At 45.1% G+C, this 25,942-nt stretch overlaps 1 protein-coding gene across 1 annotated transcript; it reads right to left on the bottom strand.

The window, feature by feature from the left end:
* Positions 1 to 665: 665 nt before the first annotated feature.
* Positions 666 to 25,215, bottom strand: SLC49A3 (solute carrier family 49 member 3). Its single transcript, XM_021533886.2, has 10 exons — positions 25,077 to 25,215; positions 16,902 to 17,060; positions 15,841 to 16,060; positions 10,109 to 10,185; positions 9,854 to 9,991; positions 8,742 to 8,858; positions 7,044 to 7,196; positions 5,121 to 5,278; positions 4,013 to 4,125; positions 666 to 2,608 (listed from the first exon to the last, which is right to left on the bottom strand). The coding sequence occupies exons 1-10, from the start codon at positions 25,203 to 25,205 to the stop codon at positions 2,454 to 2,456; spliced, it is 1,419 nt and encodes a 472-aa protein (XP_021389561.1). The 5' UTR covers positions 25,206 to 25,215; the 3' UTR covers positions 666 to 2,453.
* Between the last annotated feature and the right edge of the window lie 727 nt (positions 25,216 to 25,942).

The following is a 25,942-nucleotide window of genomic DNA, read 5'->3' as shown; positions in this document are numbered from 1 at the left end:
AGATCAGTTATACAGTCTTGAAGAGAAGAGTAAGCAGCAGAAAGTCTTCTTCAGCTGTGGTAGTAATTACAGACTAGCATGGACACTCAAGCCTCTTTTGTTATAAATACAAAATGTGAAGCTAGCTGAGCCAGCAGGAGGAGGTGATGCTGCAAAGCATGAGCTGTCTGGCCTCACTGCTGGCAATGCCATCACACCTTTGTGGCATGCTGTCAGTGTATGACAAACCATAGAGTGAGGGAGAACTACTGATTAGGAATCCAAAAAGAGCCTCACACATGCCTATGTCTCATGCATTAGCAGACAGAAAAGTCTCCCCTTTTTATCATCTCTTTTATGTGCTTGGATGAAGATAATAGTGTCTCAGCTGGTGCAAGGCAGACTTTCTCACCAGGGCAACAGCAGGTTTTGGAGACAGTTGCTAGCAGTATTTCCTTACTCCCTTAACCTATCCTTCAAAATAGAGTTAACCACAGTTTAACCTACAGCAAATTTCACATGGTCATTTTAAGAATCTGAGATTAATCTGAGATTATATTGTCAGTTACACATAGTCAGTGTAAGCACATCTAGCAAATACAGGGGCCTTTGTGCTGCATAGCAGATCCAACACACTATTGCATCTATAAAATACTTTTTAAAAGATGATAACGAGAAGAGGTTAATCCTTTCTTAAACCACCCTTTATTAAAAAAAACATAAACATTTGTAAATATATAAAATTATAAAGTATCAAGTGCTTCTTGCTTCCCAACACAGTAGAATTCAGAAGTGGCAAGTAAATTTCGCGTTAATCTGTTTGGTGTGTTAGTTCCAGGGCTGCAGAACTGACTACCTAGTTTTGCAAAAGACAGCCATCTCATTCCTCTGACAGGTTTAAACAATCTTGTTTCACTTTGGTTTCAGACTTCTTTCCTGCTCCTTTCGACAAACATCAGTGCTTACCAGTGAGAGAACAGCTGGAGCTGTAGGAACAAGCAGGTACCTTAGAAGGATGCAACCATGTGTTTTACAAAGGGAGAGCCCTCCAGCTGCTAATGGGGAAGAGAATTCAGGCACTGAGAGAGCTCCTTTTACAGTGCTCATCAGACACAGTGTGTTCTTGGCGTTGGGATTGTCTTCTAGCTGGACTGGATGAAGTTAGTCTCAGGTTCAGTCTGCATCAAGGTCCCTTAATCAGCAAGAACTCAGATTCCCTTGAAATACATATAACATGAAGCATCACAAGATCCCAACGATCTAATTTTTTTTTTTTTTTTTTACCACGTAAGTATTATAAAGTAAAAATTTCTCATGGAGTACACCCAGACCTGAACTCAAAGCAGGATATTACTCTGCTGTGGAAGTACTGTTGTGGAAGTACTGTAAAATGAAAAATCCAGTTGTACCCACTGTAATTGTCAGTGTAACTGAACCCCAAATAGGATCTTTTGTGTCACTTACCATCTCACTTAACACAAAAGAACAGATGTCAGTTGCAGAGAGAACAGGTGTTTTTTGATGTTGTTTTTCACTTGGTCTCCTCCCCAAACCCCCTGTCACCTGCAGAAACTTATGAAAGTCCCTGCACTAAAGTGTCACCTTTGCTAATTCTTCTGCTAGCTTCCACCATGCCAAAAGCACTACAGTGTCATTCCCCAAGGAGTGATGCTCTATAGGAAAGCATCACATTAGTCTAATACTAAACCAGCAAGTTTGTCTTCTTGTGGAAAACTTAAACCACTGAAATTGCAAGAGAGCTGAAGAAAAAGAGAATCCCAAGTAAAACAAGCTAATCCTGAATGTCTCAGCATTTAGCAGGGAAGCAGAGGGATGAGAAACGCTGTTGTATTTAACTTCTGCTGCTTACTGATATTTTCTTTTATAGGCAGCATTACAGGCAAGGCATTTCTTTTCTTGTAGAAGACAAAGTGACTCCTTGTAACAGACTTGTATTGCAGATCACATACTTACATATCCCCACTGGAATGGAACGATGCTCTAGATTCTACTGCCCTTTAGCTAAAAGGCACAATTAGCTCCAGCATGAGTGGAAGAGTTGTTATGCTGTACCACAGTCCTTAAACAGAAGTTTTCCACTGCATTTGTGGTAGGCACAGCTTCCATCTTTCTGTAATCTTCACCCTTGTTCCATGTACATAAAAATTAAAAACTGGCTGAAATATGATGCTACCCACCACTGTGACATTTCTTCAGCTTGAATCCAGTCACCTAAAAATGTTAGTTGCGTGCATAGTTATCCATTGCCACTTTGACATTTCTGGCAGGACAGTTTTCTTAACAGCCCAGATCCCCAAATAAACACAACACTGAGGGATGCACAGCAAAGGTGCTACTTGCTCTAGTCCTCACTTGTTGTGCAACATGACACAGATATCCCAGTGTACCAGCTCAGGATTGGTCCATGCCCACTAGTCTGAGTCCTGGCTCTTGGCACCCCCTTTTTGGCCTGTTTACGATTCAGGAACATGTGTTGTCACTGCATCTTCTGCCTTGGCCAAATCAGCACTGATTGTCTCAGCATGGAGCCGCTTGTAGTCAGTGTGGAAGAAGATGACGTAGAAACAAGCCATACCACTGCAGAGGCCAGCCAGCACCAGTACTGGAGCTGTGGGAGAGATACACTTTTAGGCAGTGAAACCAAAACTCCCCGTGGGTGCAGAAATATACAGGTCAGCTCCCCAAAATGACACAGTCTGTCTGACCTCCTCCCAGCAGATACTCCTGAGGACAGGGTGCAGACCACAGTGGGTCATAACCAGTTTGGTAACAGACAAATCTTGCTTTACATAACACTGGCATAGGAAGAGTATTTAGGTAAAATGTGGAAGGTCCCCAGAACACTTTGTCCTGCATGACCCCCCAGGCTGCAGTTCTTACATCAGAGCACACGTACTTGTAGGAGTGTGTGTCCCTCTGTAAGTGTACATGTTTGTGTCTTGGGGAGTAGTGAAAAACATTACAAAAAAGATTAAATCAAATCAGTTGAGCTCCATAAGGGAACAGATCCTCACAGGTAGTGCTTCTTGTAATATCATCTGAGAGCAAAGTGTAGAAAAATACATTACATGAACTTTAATTAATGACAAATTTGTTTTTAAAAAATCTTTTCTGAAGGGAAAGAAAAAGTATATCTAAAAGACTAAGCAACAAAGCCTGGAAGCAGTTCTAATTTCACCAGTGTCCCAAATGAACATCTTCATCCCCTTCTCCACAAAAGGAATATGAATGGGTACCTAATCCCAGGATCCAGCTCTGATCTGATTAAATGGCAAATTGCAGGCTTTCAGAGATGAAGCAGTCAAATTGCTTTTGGGGACAATTATTATGAAGCCTTGATCCCTTACAGCTAGTAGACCTCATTCTGGGGAGTTTCTGCTCAGCCAAGCAGGATTTATTTAATAGGTGATGGTCAGCCTTTGCTTACGCTGTCCCCAGGTGTCAGTATTACATAAACATGAAGCAGCTGAAATATCAAGACTTGGGTTTAGCCTGCACTGAAAACACTTCTGCGCTCCTGTTGATCTCAGTTGCTGTCTCTTCTGACCAGCTAAGAAAGGAAGGGAAATCTGGAGTAAGTGAGAACAAAGCTACACGAGTATGTTACAAATACAGGCAACTGTGTGTGAAGAATGAAGGAATGTAGCTTTCAGTCAAAGCACTTGTAACCTCCAATATGAAAAACAGCCCTGGTTATGCTACAGGGACAGTGTCTTCCCCTTAGAACAGATGCTTACTCGCTTTATGAAACTCAAGTCTCTGCAAGAGAAATTTTAACCCAGAGCCAGCAGTGGCATTCATGGCACCTTAAGAGTTCTTTCTATTTCAATCTTGCAGGATTGGTTTAGCAGGAGCAGCAAGGAGTGCACCATCAGATTCAGAAAGGGGATTAGAAGTTTTGCCACAATAGGAATCAGATTTGCAGGGTTCCTCACACTGAGACCTGGAGGAGAGTGGGGAGTACATGGGGTGCAACTGAGTGTCCAGCATCATTTCCCAAGGACATACTTACTTGTCCAGTCCAGGGCTCCATCCTGGTCAAGGGCACAGGTAGAAAATGGATCCTCAGAAACACGGACAGTGAGAGCTTGTAGAAGAACCATTAAAATCACACCCTCAATCTGGCTGTGGGGAGAAGCCAACATGCAGTTATGTTACCTGCCTGAGGTATCAGTGCTGCAGACAGGGCCACCTTCCCCAGCTAGAGAAGAATGATGCCTCTTTCTGCAGCATAGTTCTCCTAGCAGAGAAAGCTACTGCTGGATTCCTCCGGCACAGGCATTTGGTTAACTGATTCTGTCCCACAGGGTGTCCAGGTCAACTCCAGACACAGGGCCAGTGTGGCAGGATCACTATATACTCCCTCTGAAGGCGAGCAGGTGTTGAACTACATCTGTTAAAAACCTGAGGCATGTTCACTGGGCAGAGACTTGGAAATACTTCTCACTGCAGGACTGAGGATACAAAAAAGGCTATGGCTTCAGCCTCCTCCTCATTCACAGCTGGCTGGCAGCAGTCACTAAGTCCACAACCAGTGAGAGAGGACAGCCTTCAAACGCAGTGTCTGATGCCCCTCATTGATCTTTCTTGCTGTGGCACCTCCACCTGACACACACATGGCATCAGATCACTGGTGTCACTGCTTAGAGCTCCAGCAAGTCATTCCTGCTGAAGTCCAGCGCTAGCCCTAGGCAGGAAAATTGGTAATTAGAAGGACAGTCACTGTCCCTTATTGACTGATAAGCCCCATCTCCCTCAGCAGAGCACCAGGAACTGACTTGCCCCTGTACTGTTGTGGGAATGGGTGCCTCTATCAGGCATGCAGCCCCCATCTACTTCAAAGGCAGGAGGCGCTGGGCATGGCTAAATCATGCTTTGTGCAAGCCAAAGGAGACCTTCATCTTACTGCTTTTCTTGCACCTCTTCCCTGTTCTAAAACATTTAGCTCTTCAACTCTATGGCTCAGCCAGCCAGGTCCCCTTGCATGGACATGTGTACAGACACGAGAAAGACATTCAGCAGGATGGCAAGCACTGATGTCTATATCTGCACCCACACTCTTGTGTGTGAGTGTTGGAACCCAAGCTCATCTATCAATTGGATTTAATCTGCCTGCTTACCTTGCAACAAAAATCAGGCCTGTAGATGTCCCCTCTCCTACAGGGTAGGAGCACTCCACAGCCAGCTCCATGGCAATGGGGTAGATGGCAAAACCAAAGAAACCAAAGAGCGAGCTGGTGATGGCCAACGTGATGGCCTGATCTCTGAACCGAGAAGTCTGCAGGCAAAAAAAAAAAACAATACAAGTCTCAATGTCAGCACTGTTGTACAGAAAGTCTCTGAACCTTTAACCTCCAGGAGGTCTCAGAGGGTGACTCACCAATATATTCCCTACCTTTTCCTGAAATCAATTTTTTACTTTCAGCCCTCTGGAGTCAACAGAAGGCTACAAAATGGAGAACTATCAGTTGAACTGAAGTAAGGAGAGGATCAGCAGAATTACCTGAAAAGCACTGGTGTGGTTGCACTACACTAACTTCATTGGTCTGTAACTTATCAGTAGTATGTTCAACATCTCTCTAGGGCCAAGTGAAACACACACCTTTGTCCCAAAGCAAAATAACATTTTGGAAATTAAGTGAGAATTCTGGGTTGCTGCAGCTCAGTGATAGGGAATATCAGTCAGAAATGCACTTACAATACTAGGATTTTAACATAAAAGACCCAAACAAAAAAGCAAAGAAAAAGACACCCGAAATATTTACAAAACCTGGAGATTAGTTTAGTGCCTAGAACAGCCTTGTCCTCTTGTCCCTCTGGAGGAAAGAGCATGACCTTATCCAGCCAATGCTATTATAGACAAAATACTTTTCAGCCATGTTGCTGCTACCTCCTTCCTTGACCATGTAAAAATTCCCACAGAGGAACATGAGGTGTCTGTCCTGACATAGCAGCAAATCTGGCCCAGCTAAACTGGTTAAGTCAAGGAAAACTGTGTCTGGAATCTGAGTTCAAAGCATAAAGGAATCAAACAGATTTGAATGGGTGATTTTTGTTCTCCTCTGAACTAACAGTTCATCTGTATGGGATGAAGGTGAGGAGGGAAGGGCAAGAGGAATAAGTTTGCTCATTGCTCTTAACATAGCTTCTTATCTACTCAGTGCTTCACCTGAGTCCAGGCAAGATGGCTTGTATTCAGGTCATCCTCAAAACAAATGCCAGAATATGAAAGGGGAAAATGCAAGGTGTGCTTTAGGCACCTTGTCCTACATTGACAAAAGGACTGCATTTATCTGTCTCTTCCAAACGGAGCTATCATCTCTGTGGCCTTGGCCCCAGGGAAGGTGTGATCACCCTCTACTGAAAGCCTGGATTTTTCATCACACAAGAGAAATGCACAGCATAAGGCTGCTGGGAAGGCAGAAACCTGCACCATTCTGGGTCCTCTGCAGTGCTGTGTGTTGTGGTCAGATTCCTGCTCTGTGACAACTCCCATTGGCAAAGGTTGTGCTCAAGTGCAGTATTTGTAACCTGGCCCTGTGGGTGTAAAGTCTCCAGTTTGTGCATTCCTCTTCTGGCTGAATTCAAGTGTTCTCTTCTGTCTCTCTTGTCTCCCTCAAGGAACTACTTCAGAACTAGAATATAACCAGGTCCTTTCCACTAATATTACAACCCCAACACTCACCACTGTTAAAGGCAGGAGCTGGAAAAACATTACATTCTTGTTCATTTTTGATATAAATACTTTCTTTTTTTGTTTGAAAGAATGGTCTCAGGAGTCAGTAAGAAAACATGGTGATCCATTATAGAGAAGTAAAATTCTGCCTATTTATCCCAAATCAGTCTGTCTCAGGCTCCACAGTCTGTGAAATCTCAGTAAAGGGTTTTCCTTAAAGGAAGAAATTCCTAGCCCAAAGAGCGGATCCCAAAGCAAGGGCTTAATAAACACTATGACATCAAATGACCTTGGTTTAAGTTGATGATTTATCAGATGGCAACAGAAATAAGCCCATGGGAATGGCAAAATGCAAGGGAGAACTCACCACTGCGAACATGATGCTGGCAAGTGCACTCAGACAGAAACTGATCTTGGTGGACTCTATGAACTTCCTTGTCCGGTCGACATACATGCCTAGCAGGAAAGCACCCAACAAACCACAGACTGTGAACAGTGCACCATTCAGGCCAGCAAAATCCTGGAGGGCAGAAGAACAAGTAATGAGAAACTAGAGCAGTTAGGAAAGAGGTTTTAATGTCACTGACCCATCTGCCAGCTACCGGTGGTTCAGTTGCTGAGGTAGGAAAAGCTTCCTTGCCTGTTGCAGTAGCTGAGGCCTTCAGAGGGCTCTGAATAGCAAATGACAGAGTTCAGGTGCTTTTGCAAGTGTGTGGGGACAGCAGGGTGACAGCCCTCCCAAAAGATGACAAGTCTCTGTACACCTGTCAAGGTAGGCTGGATACAGAGCCATAGCAGGTCCCTGGCATTAAATATTCCAGCCTGGAGCCACTGGGCTTTTCCAGGAGCAGTCAGGTGCTTTGTCCATACTGGTGGCAACAGGCCAAACTGCCTTGGCACCTGCTGATGTTTATAATTACCTCCTGCCCTTTTCTTACCAGGGACCTCCACTGGCACACCAAAGCATGTTAAGGAGACACCAGCTGTGTCAAAGTTTAATCAGAGAGGTGGTGAGCAGTGGCTAGGATAGGGTACATGCTCTGTTGCCTCCAGTGATTGCCCTTTGCTTGTAGCATTTCTTCAGCTCCATAAGAATTCAAATGCAGACAACAATCCTGAAAGCACAGAAGCTCTTAACAAACTTGGAAAAACATTTTCAGGACCCTCAGGGACACTGAAGGAAAGGGTATATGAATAGCTTCTCTGGACTAAAGGGCCAGGACTAGCCAGTCACAATCACAGAGTCAAAATCAGGATGCACAGAAAGCAAGGCTGCAAAGTTTATGAGGTTTCCAGTTAAAGGCCAATGGAGTGTGCAAAATGTGACCTGGCTATGGAGCCCTGAGCCAGATATCAGATCTGGGAGCTGAAGAGGGGGTGGACAGAGACCAGACATGTTAATGTGCATATATAACAGCTGGAGAGGTGTTTTAAGAGGACGCCCATGGCAATAAAACACCAGGACTGAAGTGCAGCCTGCTGAGAGAAAACACCTGAACTGGGGGTCCTCATAATAAGCAGGAGAGAGAGCAGCAGGAACCAGCTGTGCACATACTGTGCTGAACTGTAAAAGCAGCACCTCCTGGTGTCATGAGAAGGATGAAGAAACAGCTGTCATAGTACCACTGACCTCTTCTGCTGCCCTGGCTTCATGTAAATCTGTGCAAAGAGGGAAAGGTGCTTGCATCATCTGGTCTTCAGCTTCACTCTAGGGCCTGCCTGGGCCTTATTCTACTCTGGAGTAGGTGACAGAAGGCTGCCTAGAGAGCAGTGCTCTGGAGTGGCTTAGAAAAATCACAATACTCATTTTTCCTAATAATTTTTTTGTTTGCAAGTGAGAGCCTGGCCATGGGCAGTAGTGAAAATGCAGGTCATCTATTACACTAAGAGTCTGACTGTGTTCTGGATTAATCTGCTTAATCTATATTAGACAATGAGCATATAAGATATGAGACTGAAACATAATCAACTGTTGTCATTTTGCTCTCAGTCCTTTAGGAGGAAGTATCAATCTGATTGTATTATAGACAATGTGGACAATGGAGAGAAAAGGAAGAAGACTCACATTTGAATACCCCTTTTCACAAAGGATCTGTTCTAGCAGTGCTGAAAAGCAGGTGAACATCCCAATTCCTCCTCCAAAACACACTGCCAGGATGATGTATGGCTTGTTTCTCAGGAGCTAAAAAAAAATTAATGTAAATAAGTGGAAGAGGAAAAAAGCCTGTCTCTGACAGCAGACTGGAGGGGCAGCAGCTCTGACTCCTCATTTGAAATTGCTCACAAGGTAATGCCATTATCATTGAGGAAGTTGTGACTTTGTCCTGGCAGTCCAGCCAGAGGACAAGTTACAGTGGGGACCACGTTAGGGAGGAAAAAATTGTTCAGTGCTCAAATTCTTCTTTTCCTTTGCTATGTGCTATCCTAACTGTTACCACCTCTGTTCAGAATGTTAGCATTCAGGAACACACATAATCACGGGATATGATTGTATGCAGGTGCTTTTATTAAGAGCTCTGGGAATCAGGGGTACAGACCCAAATCTAACTCCGACATGGCTTTTGAGCTGAACGTATTTTATATTCTATCATTATATAACTTACATATTAATTATTAAACTTATATTGTTCTATTGTATTCATTGACTTTTATTCAAGCAAGAGTTTCTCCTGATCTTTTTCAAGCCCCTGACTACAGTTTCTCATGATTATTCTTACAATTAAACAGTAATTATATTTAATTACTAAACAATCATCACATCTGACATTTATATCATTTAACATATACTAGCTACACAGGTGCAGTTCTAGCAAGTACAAGGCCTACACTTTCCCAGCGTACTTTCCAGGGTCTACTAAGCTTAATTTTCCTTCTAACTCCCCAGATCCCCATGATTTTAAAACCCTTTACTATCAAGAAGATTCAGGTTGTGTGCTCCTCTTGGATAAGCCCAAGTCTGCCCGTCTGAGCTCTCAGAATGGCTGCCAGCCCACAGATGAATGGTCAGATAGCATCTCTTGCTGCTTTGCTGTGAGCTGCTTCCACTCCCTGAGGAAGGGAGGAATACTGATCTCCTTCAAGGGGCTTCCATGGCAGGTTTAGAGGAGTGGCATTTAGACTCTGCTTTGTAAGCAAATTGTTCAGCATATCCCCACACTGCAGGGCTGCAAAACTTACCATTTTGAGCCCTGTGAAGAATGGCTGTGAGTTGGAGTTGGTGGCACTGGCTGATGGAGGCGTTGGTGGGACCTTCTCGTGAATCCCCAGAGTTGCTAGAGCACAGGCTGTTACTGCTGGTACAGCATAAACACCCAGCTACGCAACAGAAGGACAAGACAAGTTACCAGTCTTTCCAGCTCCACCACCTCCAAACTAATGAATCAGCTGGACCCAAATCAGCCCAGCTGACTGATTAAAGCAGTTTTCATTTACCATCAATGGAATGTGCTTTCCTTCAGGAACTAGTGCAGGGGACAACAAGTTTGCTATAAGAATGCCCAAGGGATTGGCTGGAAGGAAATAGAAGAGAAACATTTTTTTTTCATGCAAGCAGTCAGAATCATATATCCACCCCTAGTGCCTGCCAGCATCACAGCTGCAGTGTGCAGCACTATAATGAACAAGGCATATATAGGGAGAACCAGCAGGGGAACATTTGGAGAAGTTGACTGTGTGGTCTTACTGTTGCCACATCTGTTGTCTCACTCCCATGAAAGAATGGATTTCTATAAAACCATCTCCCTTCAACTCCTAACTTCTGTAAACTGTTTTTCAACTATGGACTATGATGTCCTCACTCTCACAAGGCTGCCTCAATAAATGTCAAGCTGACATAAATGTCATCTGTCTTGGTGTTACACAGCAGGAGTTACATAGGTGTTTTTCTTTCTGTATTCCCCTATGCCATTAGGCATGTATACATTGTGTAGAGGATTCCTCTGCTCAAGGGTGAACAGCCACAGCTCTCTTAGCCTTTGCTGCCATGACAGATACTCCTTTCCCTTAATTGTCTTAGTGGCTTCTTAACTGCACTTACACTAATAAGTCCATGTCCTTCTTATATATAGGAATCTACAACCAGACACAGCTCTTTAGATCTGGCCAGGCAACTCCCTCAAGCTTCTGGCAATGCTCCTTAATGAGGGTCACCAGGATGCCATTACTTTTCTTTGTCAAAAGGCCATGAACAGAGAAGTGACGCTAGGTTATTCCTGAGACCTTTCAAGCCTTTATACTTCCTTTGCAAAGACCAGGCAGGTATAAAAGTTGATCTCTGCTACCAAGTACAAAAATTACATGGCAGCAGAGAATCATGCAGATTTTGTACAGGAGGAGGCATTTGCATTATTATGGGGCTGGAGCTGAGCAGTGTGTGAAGCAGCACCCAAGGGACTCAGCTTGGGAACATCCAAAATTGCAGACAACAAATTTTTAATGCTATTGCAGCATTCTGCAAATAGTCAAACAAGTAAAGCTGCTTTTCTACTAATGTGCAGGGATGGGGTTAAGAAAGCCAAAGCCAGCCTGGTGAGTCTGATGAAGGGCAATGAGAAAGGCACCCTCAAGTACTTTAGCAGCAAAAGTTAAAGAAATGTGAGCCTGCTGCTGCATGGAGCAAGAAACTCAGTGATAAAGGACAGAGAAAACATCAACGTATTCAATGCCTTCTTCACTTCTTCTGTGATTAGTTAAGACTGACCTTCAGCCCTGGGACCTTGAAGCAGTGAAGATTTATCCTCAATGGAGAAAGACTAGGTTGGAGAACATGAAATAAGCCAGACACACACAAATCCATGAGATTGATAGGATGAATCAATGCTGAAGCAACAGATTGTTTCCATTGCAAGGCCATTTTTGGATACCTTTAAAAGGCCACAGCAAATCCAAGAAGCTCCTGAGGACTGGGAGAGCATATGTCAGTCCCATCTTCAAGAAGAACAACGAGAATCCAGGGAACTTCAGGCCTTTCAGTTTTACTTTGTTCCCTGGGAAGGTCAAGGAACAACTAATCCTTGCCACCATTTTCAGGCACATGAGGGATGACAAGGTGAAAAGGAAAAATGCTTAACCAACCTGGTAGCTTTTATACAGTAAAATGACTGCTAGATGGATAAGGAAAGAGCAATTGACACAGCAGACAAGCTGATGAAGTACTGTCTAGACAAGTAACAGCAAGATGAACTGAAATCCAGCTGAATGGCTGGTCCCAGAGGATTGTCATTGCTGACATGAGGCCTGTCATCAGTGATGTACCCCAGGGGGTGATACTGGGACCATACAGTTTACCTGGATGATAGGACAGAGTGCACCCACAGGTAGTTTGCAGATGATGTGACAATGGGAGGAGTGACCTACAGAACAGATGGCCATACTGCCACTCAGAGGCACTGCAACAGACTGAAGAAATAGGCAGAGTGAAGTTTGACTAAAGGAAATATAATATGCTGCACTTGGGGAAGAATAACCAAATGGAAAGCAACTCTGCAGAGAAAGACCAGAGCAGAAGTGGGCAGGGGATCCTGGTGCACACCAACTTGACCAGAAGCCAGCAACACAGCCTTCTGATAAAGAAAGCCACCACAATCCTGGGCTCAGCATTAGGCAGTGGTGTCCATGGGAGCTGGTTGTACCCTCCACTCAGCACTAGCAAGTCCACATCTGGAGAAATGTGAGCAGTTCTCAGATTCCAGTGTGAGACAGGCAAGAATTTACCGGTTCAGAAAAGGGAAAAATGATTAGAGGACTGGAGCTTCTGTCTTGTGAGGAGCCACTAAAAAAAATGGGACTGATCACCCTGGACAAGCTGCTGGAAAGCAGTTTTGTGGAGAAGGATGTGGGGTCCTGGTGGATTGTCAGTTGACTATAAGTCATCAATAATCCTTGCAGAAAGATGTTCAACAGCATGCTGGGCTGCATCAGGAGGAGCAGGAGGAAGATCATGATCCTCCTCCTCTGCTAAGTCCTGGTGAGAAATATACAGAGTGCCAAGTTCAGTGCTGGGCTCCTTGATACAAGGTACTGAGTTAGTGGAGCAAGTCCAGTCAAGGGCCATAGCATGATTAAAGGTCTGGAACATCTCTCATATCTGAGTTTGGGACAGCTGGAACTGATAAGCCTGAAGAAAAGAACATTGATCAGCAATTATAAAGATGAAAACATACTTTTCTCAGTGGTGTATGAAGCGTAACACAGGAAACTCTACCTGAATATAAACTTCTTTACTGTGATGGCTGTTCAGCACGGAAACAAGATGCTCAGATAAGCTGCTACACCTCCATCCATGGAGATAATCAAAACCTGACTCAACATAAACCTGGGCAACCTGTTCTAGACAACAGTGGTTGAGCAGGGGGCTAGACAAGATGATCCCAAGAGGTGCCTTCCACCTCTATCTGTTCTATAATGATGCTGAGGCATCATTAATAATCCTACAGCACACAACTGTAGCATTTCTACTCTGCGCTTGGGAAAGTACTAGCTTATGATGCTGGTGAAATATTACCTGCTTCTAAGTATGTAGAAACAATTAAACGGCAGTTTCCAAGGAGGTGGATTACATCTTTTCCGTTGGGGTAAAATGCAACTAGGCATTGTAGGGGATTGCCTGTAAACTAGTCAGCTGTTCCATGAACTATCAGCATGGAAGCAGTTCCAGAAAGTGTAGATGAGACCTGGAAAGGTATAGATGAGCATTCAACTAAATTTGAAAAGACCGAGACCACCTGAGTAATTACATGGTTTCAAATGGCTTTTTTTTTTCCTGGGAAGAGCTACTACATGGCCTAGATTATAAATGAAAGGAGGTCACTGAGTTAATCAACTATACATCATGATCCAGGGGTCCTGGTGGACCAGCTTGCAGTGCTCTTGCAGTGGGGCTGTGTGTTTTGTGGTCAGTGACCCTGATGCACTGGAACTCTTCAGGGTGAAGAAAATGACACACCAACAGACCTTGATAAATGAAGATTCCTATGGATGAGGCAGAGGTCACTGCAGTGGACTCAGACAACTTTTTCGCCTTCTGGCACAGGAGAATTTCTTGTGGTCTTCACTGGGGATGGATTTTTGGCCCTGCACTGCTTCTCTCTGAGTAAGTCTCTACAAGTGATGGGTAGAACAAACACTTGAGCTGAGTCATTAATCATTATGACAGCTGAGTCATAATAATTTCAGCTGCTCAGCAGGATCCTGGGTGCAAGGTACATATTTATCACAAAAGCCCAGGGAAGCCTATCCATAGGCTTTAACAGCAGGAGGCTGTAGAGCCAGTTTCTCTATGCAGCACTCATTGACAGTACTGGAATGCTGACTGCTGCTCAGCATTAATTACACAGGAAGTGGGCACTGGTAAGCTGGAGCAAGATGACACAAAAAGCTCACATCAGCAACAGGAAGAATGAAGACAAGTGGGAGGAAGCAAAGGGAAATTTGGCTGCCAAATGGCAGGGTGGAAGCCATTCAGTCTTTCAAGACAAAGAAGAGAAGAGCTGATTCTGTCCGTAACTACCTAACAGACAGGTGCAACAAGACTGAATACATGTGCCATAAAGAGCATCGAGATGCTGACATTTTCCATGAGCTAACTGACCACTGGATTAAACAACTGGGGCTGCAGTAGATGCTCCTTCTAGGCAGTATTTAAATTTTCTTGAGATGAAATCCTGATATTGTGCAGCAGACATTTTGGATGAAACCAGGTATTATTAATGGAAGCCTCCCACAGAGCAACATGCAGGTGTTGCAGCAGACAACAGTCACAGCCCATTCAGCCTGCACCCTGACATCCCAACATGCCAGACACTGAATAGCTTCAGGTCTTGGGATTCCACTGTTCCTTGGTCTTCAGGTTTGTTCTTTGTCATGGTTAGATTCATTTGGTTCTGTAAAGACTGAGGATGCAGTGTGAACAAAATGCTCTTTAGCTTCCATGGCTGTTCTCTTATTTAAAAGAGCCCTCTGTTTGCAGTCCTTCAGGGCAGTGAAGCACTGAGTGCCCAGTGGTCCTTGTTAATGCTTGTATCATGCCACACTGACAACAGACCTCCTTCTCCAGCAGCAAAGGTGGAGGTCTGTCCCAGCACTGGAAACACAGGTGAGTCAACATATCCACCCTATTCTAGGAAAAGCAGTGCAAAAATAATTTATTTGCTCTGACACCAGAGATCCATTCTTGCTAAACAACAGTGTCCATGCTCTAGTGCAGCAGCAGCACTGGAAAAGCTGCATAAGAGTGCTCTTCTTTCCCCATGCCTAACCTTCCTTATAGCTTCAAGGCAATGGGGAGGGAAGGGAGCTGCTGGCTGTCTTGAGGGAAGGACAGATGGGGCTGCCACACATGTGCAGGTACTATGAGACTTCACAGCTGGAGCCAGTGAACCAGCCCAGTTTCTGGAGCACCTCTCAAGTCCTTGGAGAAAAGAAGAAGAGATTTCTCTGGCTGCTGGGTAAAATGTTGCATGAAGGGAGGAAACAGGTCTGTCAAGTGCAGTATCCTGTCTCTATCTGTGCCCAAAGGAGCCAAGAGAGGTATGTGATTAGATCAAGCTTATCTGATGCCTCTCCTCCAGTTTCCCAGATTCCAAGCACTTAGCAAGGCAAGTGTGCTTTTGCATGGATAATCCCACCATTTAGCTCCCCAACATGTTTGTGCAGACAGACAAGTATATTTTGTTTGTGTGTGCATACATACCAATTAGGAATATGTGCTCAGCCTTCCTACTGGATGAACTGGTGGGCAAAACTGCCTCACCTCACCTCTGTCCAGTTACAGAACTTGACAACTATGACCGTTGGCACTACAATGCAATTTAAGACCTTCCTAAGAAACTGCAAAATTAAAGCCACTAAACACTTGGTAGCATCAAGGGCTGTCATCAACCTATGTGATATTTAAGCAAAGATGACAACCTGGTCCTGGAAGAGAGGAAATTAGGAATCTGGGTGGCTTATACTGAGCACTGCACTTATATCCATTATAAGCACTGTGGCTTATATCCATTTCTTCTTAGTCTGTGTTGTTGCACATGACTACAAGTCTCTTGGGTGGAGCTGGATTTACAAGTACAAATGGCTGAAGTACAAACGACTTCCTCTGCCTCTGAAAGGCAAACAAATTGCTACTAAGTTCTGTGAGGCAGCAATGTCACTTTGCAGCTATCACTTACACATTGATGCAATCATGTTTGCTGTTGCTCTCTGGTGGTCTGGGAACCATAGTGCTGCCAGCTTTGTTGGTGAAAAGATGATAAGAGGCTGTGCTAATGCAGAGAAACATTGTCCAACAAACAGGTACCAGTAACTCTGGGAACCCAAGCTCAGGAACTTCAGAACGCTGAACATCCGGGTGATGCTACCAACCATGTTCAGCCATGCACTCAGGACCACCTGCAGTGAGCAGAAACAAACAGGGTTTGTGTGCTGAAGCCTGAAGGGCAGAGCTTAATACAATAGATTAGCATCAGCAAGGTCTCAAATGCACTACAGGAGACACTGGGTGTTAGTAATCACTGCCTGAAGACTATCCCCACTCCTCTGGGCCACTGCAAGATGCTCCTGATCCTACCTGCCTCCTTAGGGAGTGTCTTGAGGTGACAGGGAGCAAGGTGGCTGTCTCAGCCCCATATAATTGATGAGAAATCTGAAGTTCACTAATTACACCTTGTTATCAAGTTTGCACCATCACCCATATTTTGCTATGACAATCCAAAGATAATGGCAATGAATCATCCAGCTTACGGATCCTGCAAATGTTCTTCTATTCTATTAGCACACTAGTGTTTCAGTGCTGCATTCCACAACACAATTCTGGGATCATGTACAAACTGCAAGCTGGCTCAGCAGAGGCCAAGCTCTAACCTGACAGGGCTTGCACTCTGTCCTGCTATTCCTTAAACTGGCCCAGACAGTGCTAAGACTTTTCCACAGCAAATCTGATCCAATTACAGAAAGCTCTTCACTGAGCTTACAGTTCCTGTCCCTATCAATTGGCTAAGACAATGAAAAGTAAAGCCAGGAAAGGCAAACATGCAACTTTATTCTGACTTTTCCCACTGCTCTCTCCACCATCACCACAGAGATGATCTTACTGAACTAGGACAGAGCTTTCAACGTGCTAATTCTCTGTAGCATTTGGCAAGACTCCTATTCAAAGCATGTACATTACTTCTTTGTGCTTCTACTGCTACCTCTGAGAACTTCCTCAGGGAAGCTGAACACTTCAACTCACAGCACAGCGGAGCCCCACGCTGTCAAGGACCCATGTTGCCACCAGACCAAACGGGATGGAGATGAGGAGGTACACCATTGAGAGCCAGTTGACTGTCTCCAGAGAAATGTGGAAGTAAGCAGCTGTCTTATCAGCCACAGGAGCAAACGTCAGCCACAGCTGCCGAACAAAGACCAAAAATGGGTAAGCATGAACACCCCCAACAGAAGAGTAATTCAGCATCCCCTTGAGCAGGCTCACTGTCTTAGCCTCTCCTTGAAATTGTGATGTTAAGGCTAGTAATAAAAGTTCAAACCCTCAGTGTCTGCAGTTGCTTGGCCCAGAGCACCCCATGTATTTATTTCACTGCCTTATCTCCCATCCTCTAGTCCTGATTCTGGAGGCTGGTAAAAGTAGAAGTCAGTACCTTTTTCTGTTCCCATGTTGAACAGGTTGGCCCTGACGCATTTACTTACCTGATGGATTCATTCTGTGTTAGCATAAACAAAGCAGAATCTGCCACCTCCTCTCTGCAGCTAAGATCCCCTTTAATTTGCACTTGTATTTTCAGTTCCATTTGTAACACCTGGATGTGGCCTTTTAAGAACAACTTTACTAAGTGTCAGCCAAGAAATACATTATTCCCTGCCTTCCTAGACAGACACTCAACAGATAGAAAATTAGCCAGAGATTGCATTATTTAAGGTATTAAAACACATAAGAGGGAGGTACACACAGAAGAGGTACTTCAACAACTGTCCACATTTTTCTTCCAGTGCCATATCTGAACACAACTCCCTAGATTTTGTTTTAGACACTGATTTTGTGGTTCCTGTCTCCTTCTGGTTTCTTATGGGAATGACAAGAACTGTTTGATCTTAAAATCAGGTTCTGAGATCACATCCACAAGAAAGAAAATTAGGTACTACAATTTAGAGGATGTTTCTGTAAATTCTTTGCCAAGATGCATCCCAGTGCTTTTAAAAAAGACTGGTCTAACCTGTCAAATGGCCTAACCATTCAATAATGTCAATTACAGGCTACCTCACTGCTAGAAAATGATCTTGCTGCTGCTGAATACTCAAGGTTATAAAATTTGCAGAAATGTGAACAAAAACTTCAGTTATAGCTTTGTACAAAAGAACTCCACCCACAGACACTTTCCAGGTACTCCCCTCTGTCATCACAAGCTTCCTCTTCACAGCCTGCATCCTGCAGCCAGCATCAGATGTGATGTTTATTTGGAACTGAAAAAAGCTTGCATAATCTCAGAGGAACGTGTGCTCCTACAAACTGCTTCTTGTTATTTCCAGTGTTCCTGGGTTTTTTTTCTTACATGATAGGGACCATAAAAACTACCACACTAGACAGAAGCAGAAAGGAGATGGGCTTTTTTTCTCCTTAGAGTCACCATGTGACAATAGCTACATGCAAATGATTCTTTAGCTAGGTTTTTCACCTAGCAGGGATGCAATGAGTAAATGGTAGTAACAGAGAGGTTTTGAATATATTCTCGGCAACCTTGCAAGAACTTCTAGCATCAGCCTTTTCTTCTTTTCTGAAAGGAGCTGCCATGCTGTACCTCCTGTACTCAATTCAAAGCTCACATCAGCATGCTGGGCTCAGTCACACTTATTTAACATAATTCAGAGGTCTGGTAGAGGATGGATTTGGTGTTTAATCAGCTTCTACAGCCTGGTGAAGGAAGATGCTAGGTGCTGAAGGAAACTGTACTCTTAGACAACAAGGAGACAAATCCAGGCCACTTTCCAGACTTCCATCAGACTATATCAGAGTTTAATTGTTTAATGATAATGTAACTGTTTAGATGTTACAAGCGTTACTAAGGCATGAGCATTAATTTGCTTATGGGATGCTAAACTGCTGCCTAATAAATCCCAGCTGTGTATTTCAAACAAATGCATTTCTGGGTTCCTCAACACTTTCTGTGTAGGGATGGTGGTAATTAAACACTCTACCAGGAAACAATTAAAGAGATGATACATTTTGTAAGCCAGCTTCAGGTACGTTTTCACCCCTCCTGCTCCTCCCCACAACATGCTCAACCATGCATTACATCATTAGGAAAGTGATACCACAAGACAAAGCACAGCATTTTCTGTTCAGTGACTGTATGCATCTAGGTAATCTGGAATCAAGCACTGGCACAATTCCATTAGATCTAGTAAAACCATTGTATGCAGAAAACCAAGCATAGGGGCTGCCCCATATTCCTATCCTGAGCAAGAGCTCCAGTCCTAGCATATCCACATGTGAGAGCATGGAGGATGGAAAGTTGCAGCTTGTTCAAGAAAGAGCTTGTCCCTCAAAATAGGAAGTGGGTGTATTTATGGGTCTGGAGAGAAAAAGTATGTTTCATTGTTTGCCATGTGTTGTTTTAACACAGAAATTCAGAACTGGGCAATGGAGCTCAAGATGCAGCTGTAGTCAAAGAGGCCACCAAATGCCCCTGCAACAAAGAGGTGGCATTGTGGAGTTTTGCCTACACAGGGAAATACACAGACAGTATGCCACCTTCTGCTTTTGGTTTTCCCAGTTATGATAACTCCACCCACAACAGTTAATAAACTCTTCTGCTGGAAGCTAGAGCCCTTATCCAACATGTTTTTCTGGAACTTTGCACTGCCAAGGCTGGCACCTACACAGGGGCTGCCCTGAGGTAGGCACCCTCAGGTAGAACAGGTAAAGAAGATGCAGCTCTCTTGGTGAGGTCAAAGTCCTGTAAACTCCAAAGATGCAGAATAGAAATAGAAAGAGATTCCTCCACCATTCCCCAAAGGCCATTTTCTTCACTCATCTTTGGCACACCAAAACCACAGAATCACAGAATGACAGAATTTTCTGAGTTGGAAGGGCACCACGAGGATCATCAAGTTCAAGTCTTAGTTGCATGGCCTGTAACAAAGCTTACCACTGTAGATCACACTGACAGATGCAAGGGGAGAGACAATGTGTGGGGTTATAGGATGTCAGACCCCCCCTTGTTGCTTCTGGGACAGATAAAGGAAGGAGAAACAGAGAGATACCTCTTGCAGTGTTGTTCAGTCCTTGCAATTTTCAGTCCCTGCACATGCTTCATTTTGTGGAAAAACACCCTTGAGGTCTGGCCAAGCTGCACACCGTTCCTGAGAGGCCACACAAAACCAGAACCTCAGTGTGAGCTGCAGAAGGCATCAAGATGAGTCCTTGCTACACACTTCACTGCTTCATCCATGCTCACATGCGCTTCTCTCAACGCAGCTCAGTTGATGCCACAATGTCAATTCCTAACTGCAATGCTGACAAGAAATTTTTACTCACGTACTACAGTTGATACCCCTTCTAAGTGCTACAATTAATGAAAATCTTTTGCCAAACTTTGACAAAGTTCTCAGTTTGGCACAAGTTAGAGTAGATGATGATGAAAGTCAGCAGCAGTTCACTTTCTGGGCCATTGCATGTTAATCAAGATTTACATGGAAGCCCATGCAAAACCACTAAATCACAGCGACTCTTGCCTTTGCAAGCCAAAAAGCCACAATGAGTTTGTGAGCTCAATCCCCTGATACTTGTCAAAACTCACTTCCCCAGCAATCTCTCACAGATTTTGCATTAGTTGTTTTCAAATTACAGCTCCTCCTGTAGTATAATCTACTATCATTCATTATTTCACTGATGTTTTAGATCACAGTATTTGCTCCTTCAGCAGTTGGTATGGACTTTTCCGTCCTTTCAGATATGCATCCAGCAGGATGTTGCAACAGCCAGCATAGTAACAGATGCTGCTTCTTCTCCAAAGGCAGGAATTTTAGTTCCTACACTCCTCTTCTAAGCTCAAACCTTAGAAATACCTTCATATCACTGTGCTTTCTAGGTTTAAAGATAGCAAAAGCTCCAGTGTGTGCTAGTCTGGTCTGAAAAACATACCTCAGCATGCACTCTTCAGTATAAAAACCTGTGCTCAGCAGCTGAGGAAGAGGACAGAAGGGCCCCTGATGATCCACAAGCCTGTTCTGGCTGTCACTGGAGTACAGCTGTAACTCCCACTGCACACAGCTGTCTCACTGGGGAGCCATGCCTCACCACTACAAGAAAAGGACAGAAATGTTTTCTACCCACAGTCGACTCATATCCTCAGTAACAGGAGGGCCCCTCCACAGCTTCTTTAACAATGAAGCTTGCACCAGGGCCGGGGCACCGACACTCAAACTATCTGACTAATACTGATGTTGGGAATGGTTCTGGCTCCACTTTCAGCTCTCTTGCCCTCTGCTTTAATCTTCTTCTTGCTAACATTTTAATTCTCCTGCACTTGCCAGAGACTGCTTGGTCCCTTCTCCATTAACTGAGATTTAATCTTCATTAAAGGTGGCTGAAAGGAAGGATGGGGAGGGACTTTTCACACAGCATATAGTGGTAGAACTATGGGGAATGGCCTTAAATTAAGGGAGGGTAGATTTACATTAGATATTAAGAAATTTACTTTAAGGTCAGCGAGGCACTGGAACAGGTTGCACAGAGAGGTTGTGTTTGTCCTTTCTCCCATTTCTGCAGGAGGTAGGCTGTGAGACACCAGTTCTCTGTCTGGTAGAAAGGTGATGGCTGAAGGCAGGACTCCACACAGGCTCTACACTTCGGTAAGCAACAGCTGTGAGCTGTCATGTATGCTGAAAACAGCATACATGACAGATGTGAGATTTTTGGATCTCAAAGTGCAGCAATGATATATTGGTGCCTCACACATACAAACAGGTACAACCCTGCCAGAAACAGTGCCAAACATGTTATTCACAAAAGGCAAGCTGGTAATCAATGCCTACTTTCCTCATGAACAAATCAAGATTCTAAAAGTGGAGAGCAAAATATTTGCAGAAAGGCAAACATATGCAGTCAGGCAGGATGGGAATCAGGCCACTTTGCCATGTCAGTGGTGGTATCAGCTAGCAAAGGTTGCTATACAGAGTGCTTCTCATTATCTAGCATACTGTTTAGCTGACTATAGAAATAGACTGTAGAAATGCCCCTGCAGTACCTTTTATGTACAGTTTTAAAAGGAGGAGCTAAGAGGGTTGTCTTGCATTAAATGGGAATTTCTGCGTCTTAACAGGGACCAGCACAGCTTGCCAGTCCCCACACAGGCTTTGCCTACAGCAATTCTGCCAGCTCCATGCTTTCTTTCATGCCCCTGAAGACAGCTTACAAAGTGATGTAAGCGGTCTTTCTGTGATATGGATGCTGCCTCCTTCTCCCCTGAAACTGGACGATGAAGCCCTTACACCATCTTCAAGGTTGAAAAGGCCACACAGTTTGGAAGCAAACAGCCCCTGTGCTCAGCTGAAAGCACCCATGCTGACAGAAGAGTTTAGGACATTAGGACAGAGGTGTGATCTTCAGAAAAGACCAGATCCTTGCCAAGATGTCTCTTTTAGCCTCTACAGTTCTCAAGAGAAGCAGAGGAAAAAAGAGCAGCAGCTGCGTGCGCACGTGTATCTACAGGGGCACTGCTGCAGCAGACAGGTGTGGGTGAGGAGCGTGTGCACCCTGCCCTGGAGCATGCCAGGATCCACTTGTGCAGCTCTCCTTCCTCTCCCAAGTACACTCAGTGGTGGTGTACGTCCTCCACTTAGTGAGTCAGGAGCCACTTGGCCAAGTGTGAGCTAACACCAGCCCTCTGCTCACCTGCTCCATCCCAGCTTGCTCATGCTGGTGAACACAGAACTGGGCAGTAAACACTCTTGGTTTCATTCTTCTGTCTTTTTCTGTGTGCCCAGAGCTAAAACAAGAGAAAGTCCCCCCCTGTGAAACACAAAGTTCCCACCTGTTCAGCTTCACAGAAAGGAGGAAAAAAGGAAGGAGCTATGTGCTACAGCAGCTGCAAGCACAGCATGAATACTCTTAAACATTACGCCTTCAGATGAAGAAAAAAAAAAAATCATACTCATAACCACAGCGTAAGTTTGGCAAAACAAATCTGGGGAGAAACAACAGGCAGAGTTATGTGAGGCAGTTAAGTTGCTTCTCCCTTGTTCTCCCTTGTTTTCTTGACACTGAAAGTCTCCCTTACTCAGTACTGCCTCCTGAGTGCCACTGCTAGCAGCAACAAAGGCCACAAACAGAAAACTGCATTTCTCTGGACAAGAGTGAGGAATACAAGGCATTATTCTGGGAGCTTGGTCCAGCAAATGAGGTCCAAGTCAGACAATTCAAAAGTCATGTGTCCTTACTACATGCATTTGCAGATAGCCTGACACAGGTGTACATAGAACAGAGTGCTGCATGCAACATCTGCACAGGAATTGAGAACACAACTTGCAGGGCAATTTTTCATATCACAGAACTACTTAATTAATCTTTTCATCTGTAACTTTTAAATAGCAACCAACCAGTTTGATTTCATGGACTTTCAACTACTAGGCCCATTTTAATGTGATTTTTACCAGGAACATTTAGAAGAAATTTTAGCATCAGGAAATGTTTGCTTACAACTTTATATGTTAGCACAGTTGCCATTCCAGATCTTTGCAATGGCTTTAAAACAGTAATTCCACTTTATGATACTTATTAGGCACCCAGTTTTGAGGCTGTAAAGTTCTGGCCTAATTTCATACAGTGGAAAATAATACTATGGGCAGTCACAAAGTTGTCAAAATACAAAGGAGACAGAACAGGTCAATATTCCAGGGCTAGGAAGTTTTCAGCAACACACTGAGGACACAGATGTACTGAAAAGATCTGTTCAAGAAACCCTTCAGTTTAACGTTTAAGATTTCAGCAAAGTCAAAATCTGACAAGACAACCTGGAAAAGGCTTGGTACAGTTTCCTTCACCCTTGCTGTCACTGTCCACTTCCAGCAGGGTGTGTCACAAAAAGTTTTGCTGTGCCAATTTAACTGCAAGCAGTGGGGCTTTTCTGCAGCACACTTTTTTACACTCTTAAAGAATATACTGATTTTCCAATGAGAAGGTGCACTTATTAGTTTTTTCCCCATATACAGCCAAATTCTCACTATGTTTTTCCATTTCTCTACCCCAGCATTATTGCATCATGGAATACCTAATCTTCCTTCAAAGCATTTAAATGTTTGCAGGTTGCAGTGCCTGATCTTGTCTGCCAGACAGCCTGCATTCACAGCATGGTAATCCTCAAGAACATGAATAATTCTACATCAGTCTGATAATTATCAACAATGTCCTCAATGACTTGATGAGCACAGATGTGGGCTTCTTTTTCATATACTAAGCCTTGATAAGAGGAAAATTTATGGGTTTATCTCTGTAACTACTGAATTTAAGTCTGTTCAACAAGGGGGGTATGATGTGACATCCCAATTTTTTCAAGTCTCTCAGAATAAGGCAGTAAGAGCAGGCAAAAAGAAGTTCACACAACCATCTGTTTAGTGCATATTCACTCCTATAGTGTTCTGTATATGCAACAGATCCTGTAAGGAAGCTTGCTTCTTTTCCTGACCAGATAAATCTGCTGTCACGGGCATGCAATTAGGCAGACTTAACTCCTGCTCCTCTTCCACGGCGTTTCAACACTGCTCTGCTATTCTAAGCTAGAAACATATGACCCTCAGCGACGATGAATACTCCCTCAGTCTCCCCATGGCATACGAAGTGGACTCGACAGCAACTTTAGCCGTGCTCCAGGACGCACTTTGCTTCATCCCAGTCTGCGGTACTTCCTGCTGTGCTCGCGGAGATCCCACACACCATCCCGCCCCATCCCGCCCTTCCCCCGTCACCACCCCTCGGTGCCTCGGATCCCCCCGGTCAGAAAGAAAAGCGTGCAGGCCAAGGTCATAACCACAGCGACAAAGTTCAGAAGCAAAACCCGCTTATTCCGTCCATAAGGCACGGCCAGGCTGACGCTTCTCTGAACTGCGCGCGTACAAGCGATCCCGGCGCTCCAAGGATGAGGGGGTGGATCTGAGACAGGGCACTGGGGCAGAGCCCTGAGGATTGCCTGGCTGCTTCTAGGAAGAAACAGGAGGTGCTTTCGGCTCTGGCGAGCCGTGCCAGCCCGCCGTCCCTCCGCAGCAAGCAGCAGCAGCGGCCGGCACTGCTCCGCAGACCTGCTGCACAGCGAGGCGGCAGGGACGGGCTGCGCGCCCTGCCTGCGCTGCGCCTCCGCGGGCTGCCCGGCCACCTTCCCAGCGCCCCGACAGGCGGCCCGGCTGCGGGAGCACTCACCATGGCGTTGGAGCAGTTCAGCAGGCACACGACGGCCAGCAGGAACCAGCGCCGCCGATACGCCCTGAAGCGGGCCGGCGGCGCGGCGCTGCGCTCCCCGAGCAGGCTGGCCGCCTCCGCGCCCTCCATCGCGGCTCGGCTCGGCTCGGCTCGGCCCCGCCCTGCCCGGCCTCCCCGGGGCGGCCCCGGCCGGGCTGCGGCTGCGGGCGTGCCCTGGCTGCGGAGCCGCCCCGGCCGGCGCCAGCCCTTCCCCGCGGAGCCGGCGCTCCTGGCCGGGGGAAGGGGCTGAGGTGTGCGGAAGGGGTTGCCCCGGCGAGGGGACGGCTGTCCTGATGATGTGTCGCTAAAAAAGGCGACATCAGCGCCGCCACCATCACTGCTCCCCGCCGACGGCTCCGCGGCGCCCGAGCGGCATCTGCCGCAGCTGGCGGCATCCGCCGGGAGAAGCCCTGGGGAGCAGCCCTGCCGAGGGGATCGCTTACTGCAGTAGGAAAGAATAAAGGAGAGTAAGGGGAGAATGGTAATACCAACAGGGGTCTGTCAGCCGCAGGTTGGTTGTGGATTTTTATGACTGGTTTTGCTGCGGACAGCACCATTTTCTTTCCCCCAAATACAGACACCCCACTAAATGTTATCTCCTACCCAAAAACTCACCAAGGGGAAAAAAAAAAAAATGCAAAGGAATGCAAAAGAAAAGCCTCCACTGTTTCCAAACAAGACCTGTGAGTTCAGATCGGATGAACACTGCTAGTGCCTAGACATCTTTATGTCAACTCTGAGAGGTAATCACCTTCACACTCCCACCACACACCAACGGCTCCACCTCAGCAGTACTGAGGCTGATGAATTCCAGAAATGGCCCCAAA

This window comes from Lonchura striata, chromosome Z (assembly GCF_046129695.1).
Source record: "Lonchura striata isolate bLonStr1 chromosome Z, bLonStr1.mat, whole genome shotgun sequence".
In the NCBI taxonomy this organism is placed as follows: Eukaryota; Metazoa; Chordata; class Aves; order Passeriformes; family Estrildidae; genus Lonchura; species Lonchura striata.
Note: the sequence above shows the minus strand (reverse complement) of the source record. Positions and strands in the feature narration are given on the sequence as shown.

Bases quoted from the DNA above. Each gene is read 5' to 3' on its own strand.
- SLC49A3 (XM_021533886.2), bottom strand. From the start codon at position 25,205: ATGGAGGGCGCGGAGGCGGCCAGCCTGCTCGGGGAGCGCAGCGCCGCG. The intron at 8,859-9,853 runs GTAAGTTTTGCA...ATTTTTTTTTAG, and splicing joins TCTTCACAGGGCTCAAAATG to CTCCTGAGAAACAAGCCATA. The intron at 4,126-5,120 runs GTAAGCAGGCAG...TTCTCCCCACAG, and splicing joins GGCCTGATTTTTGTTGCAAG to CCAGATTGAGGGTGTGATTT.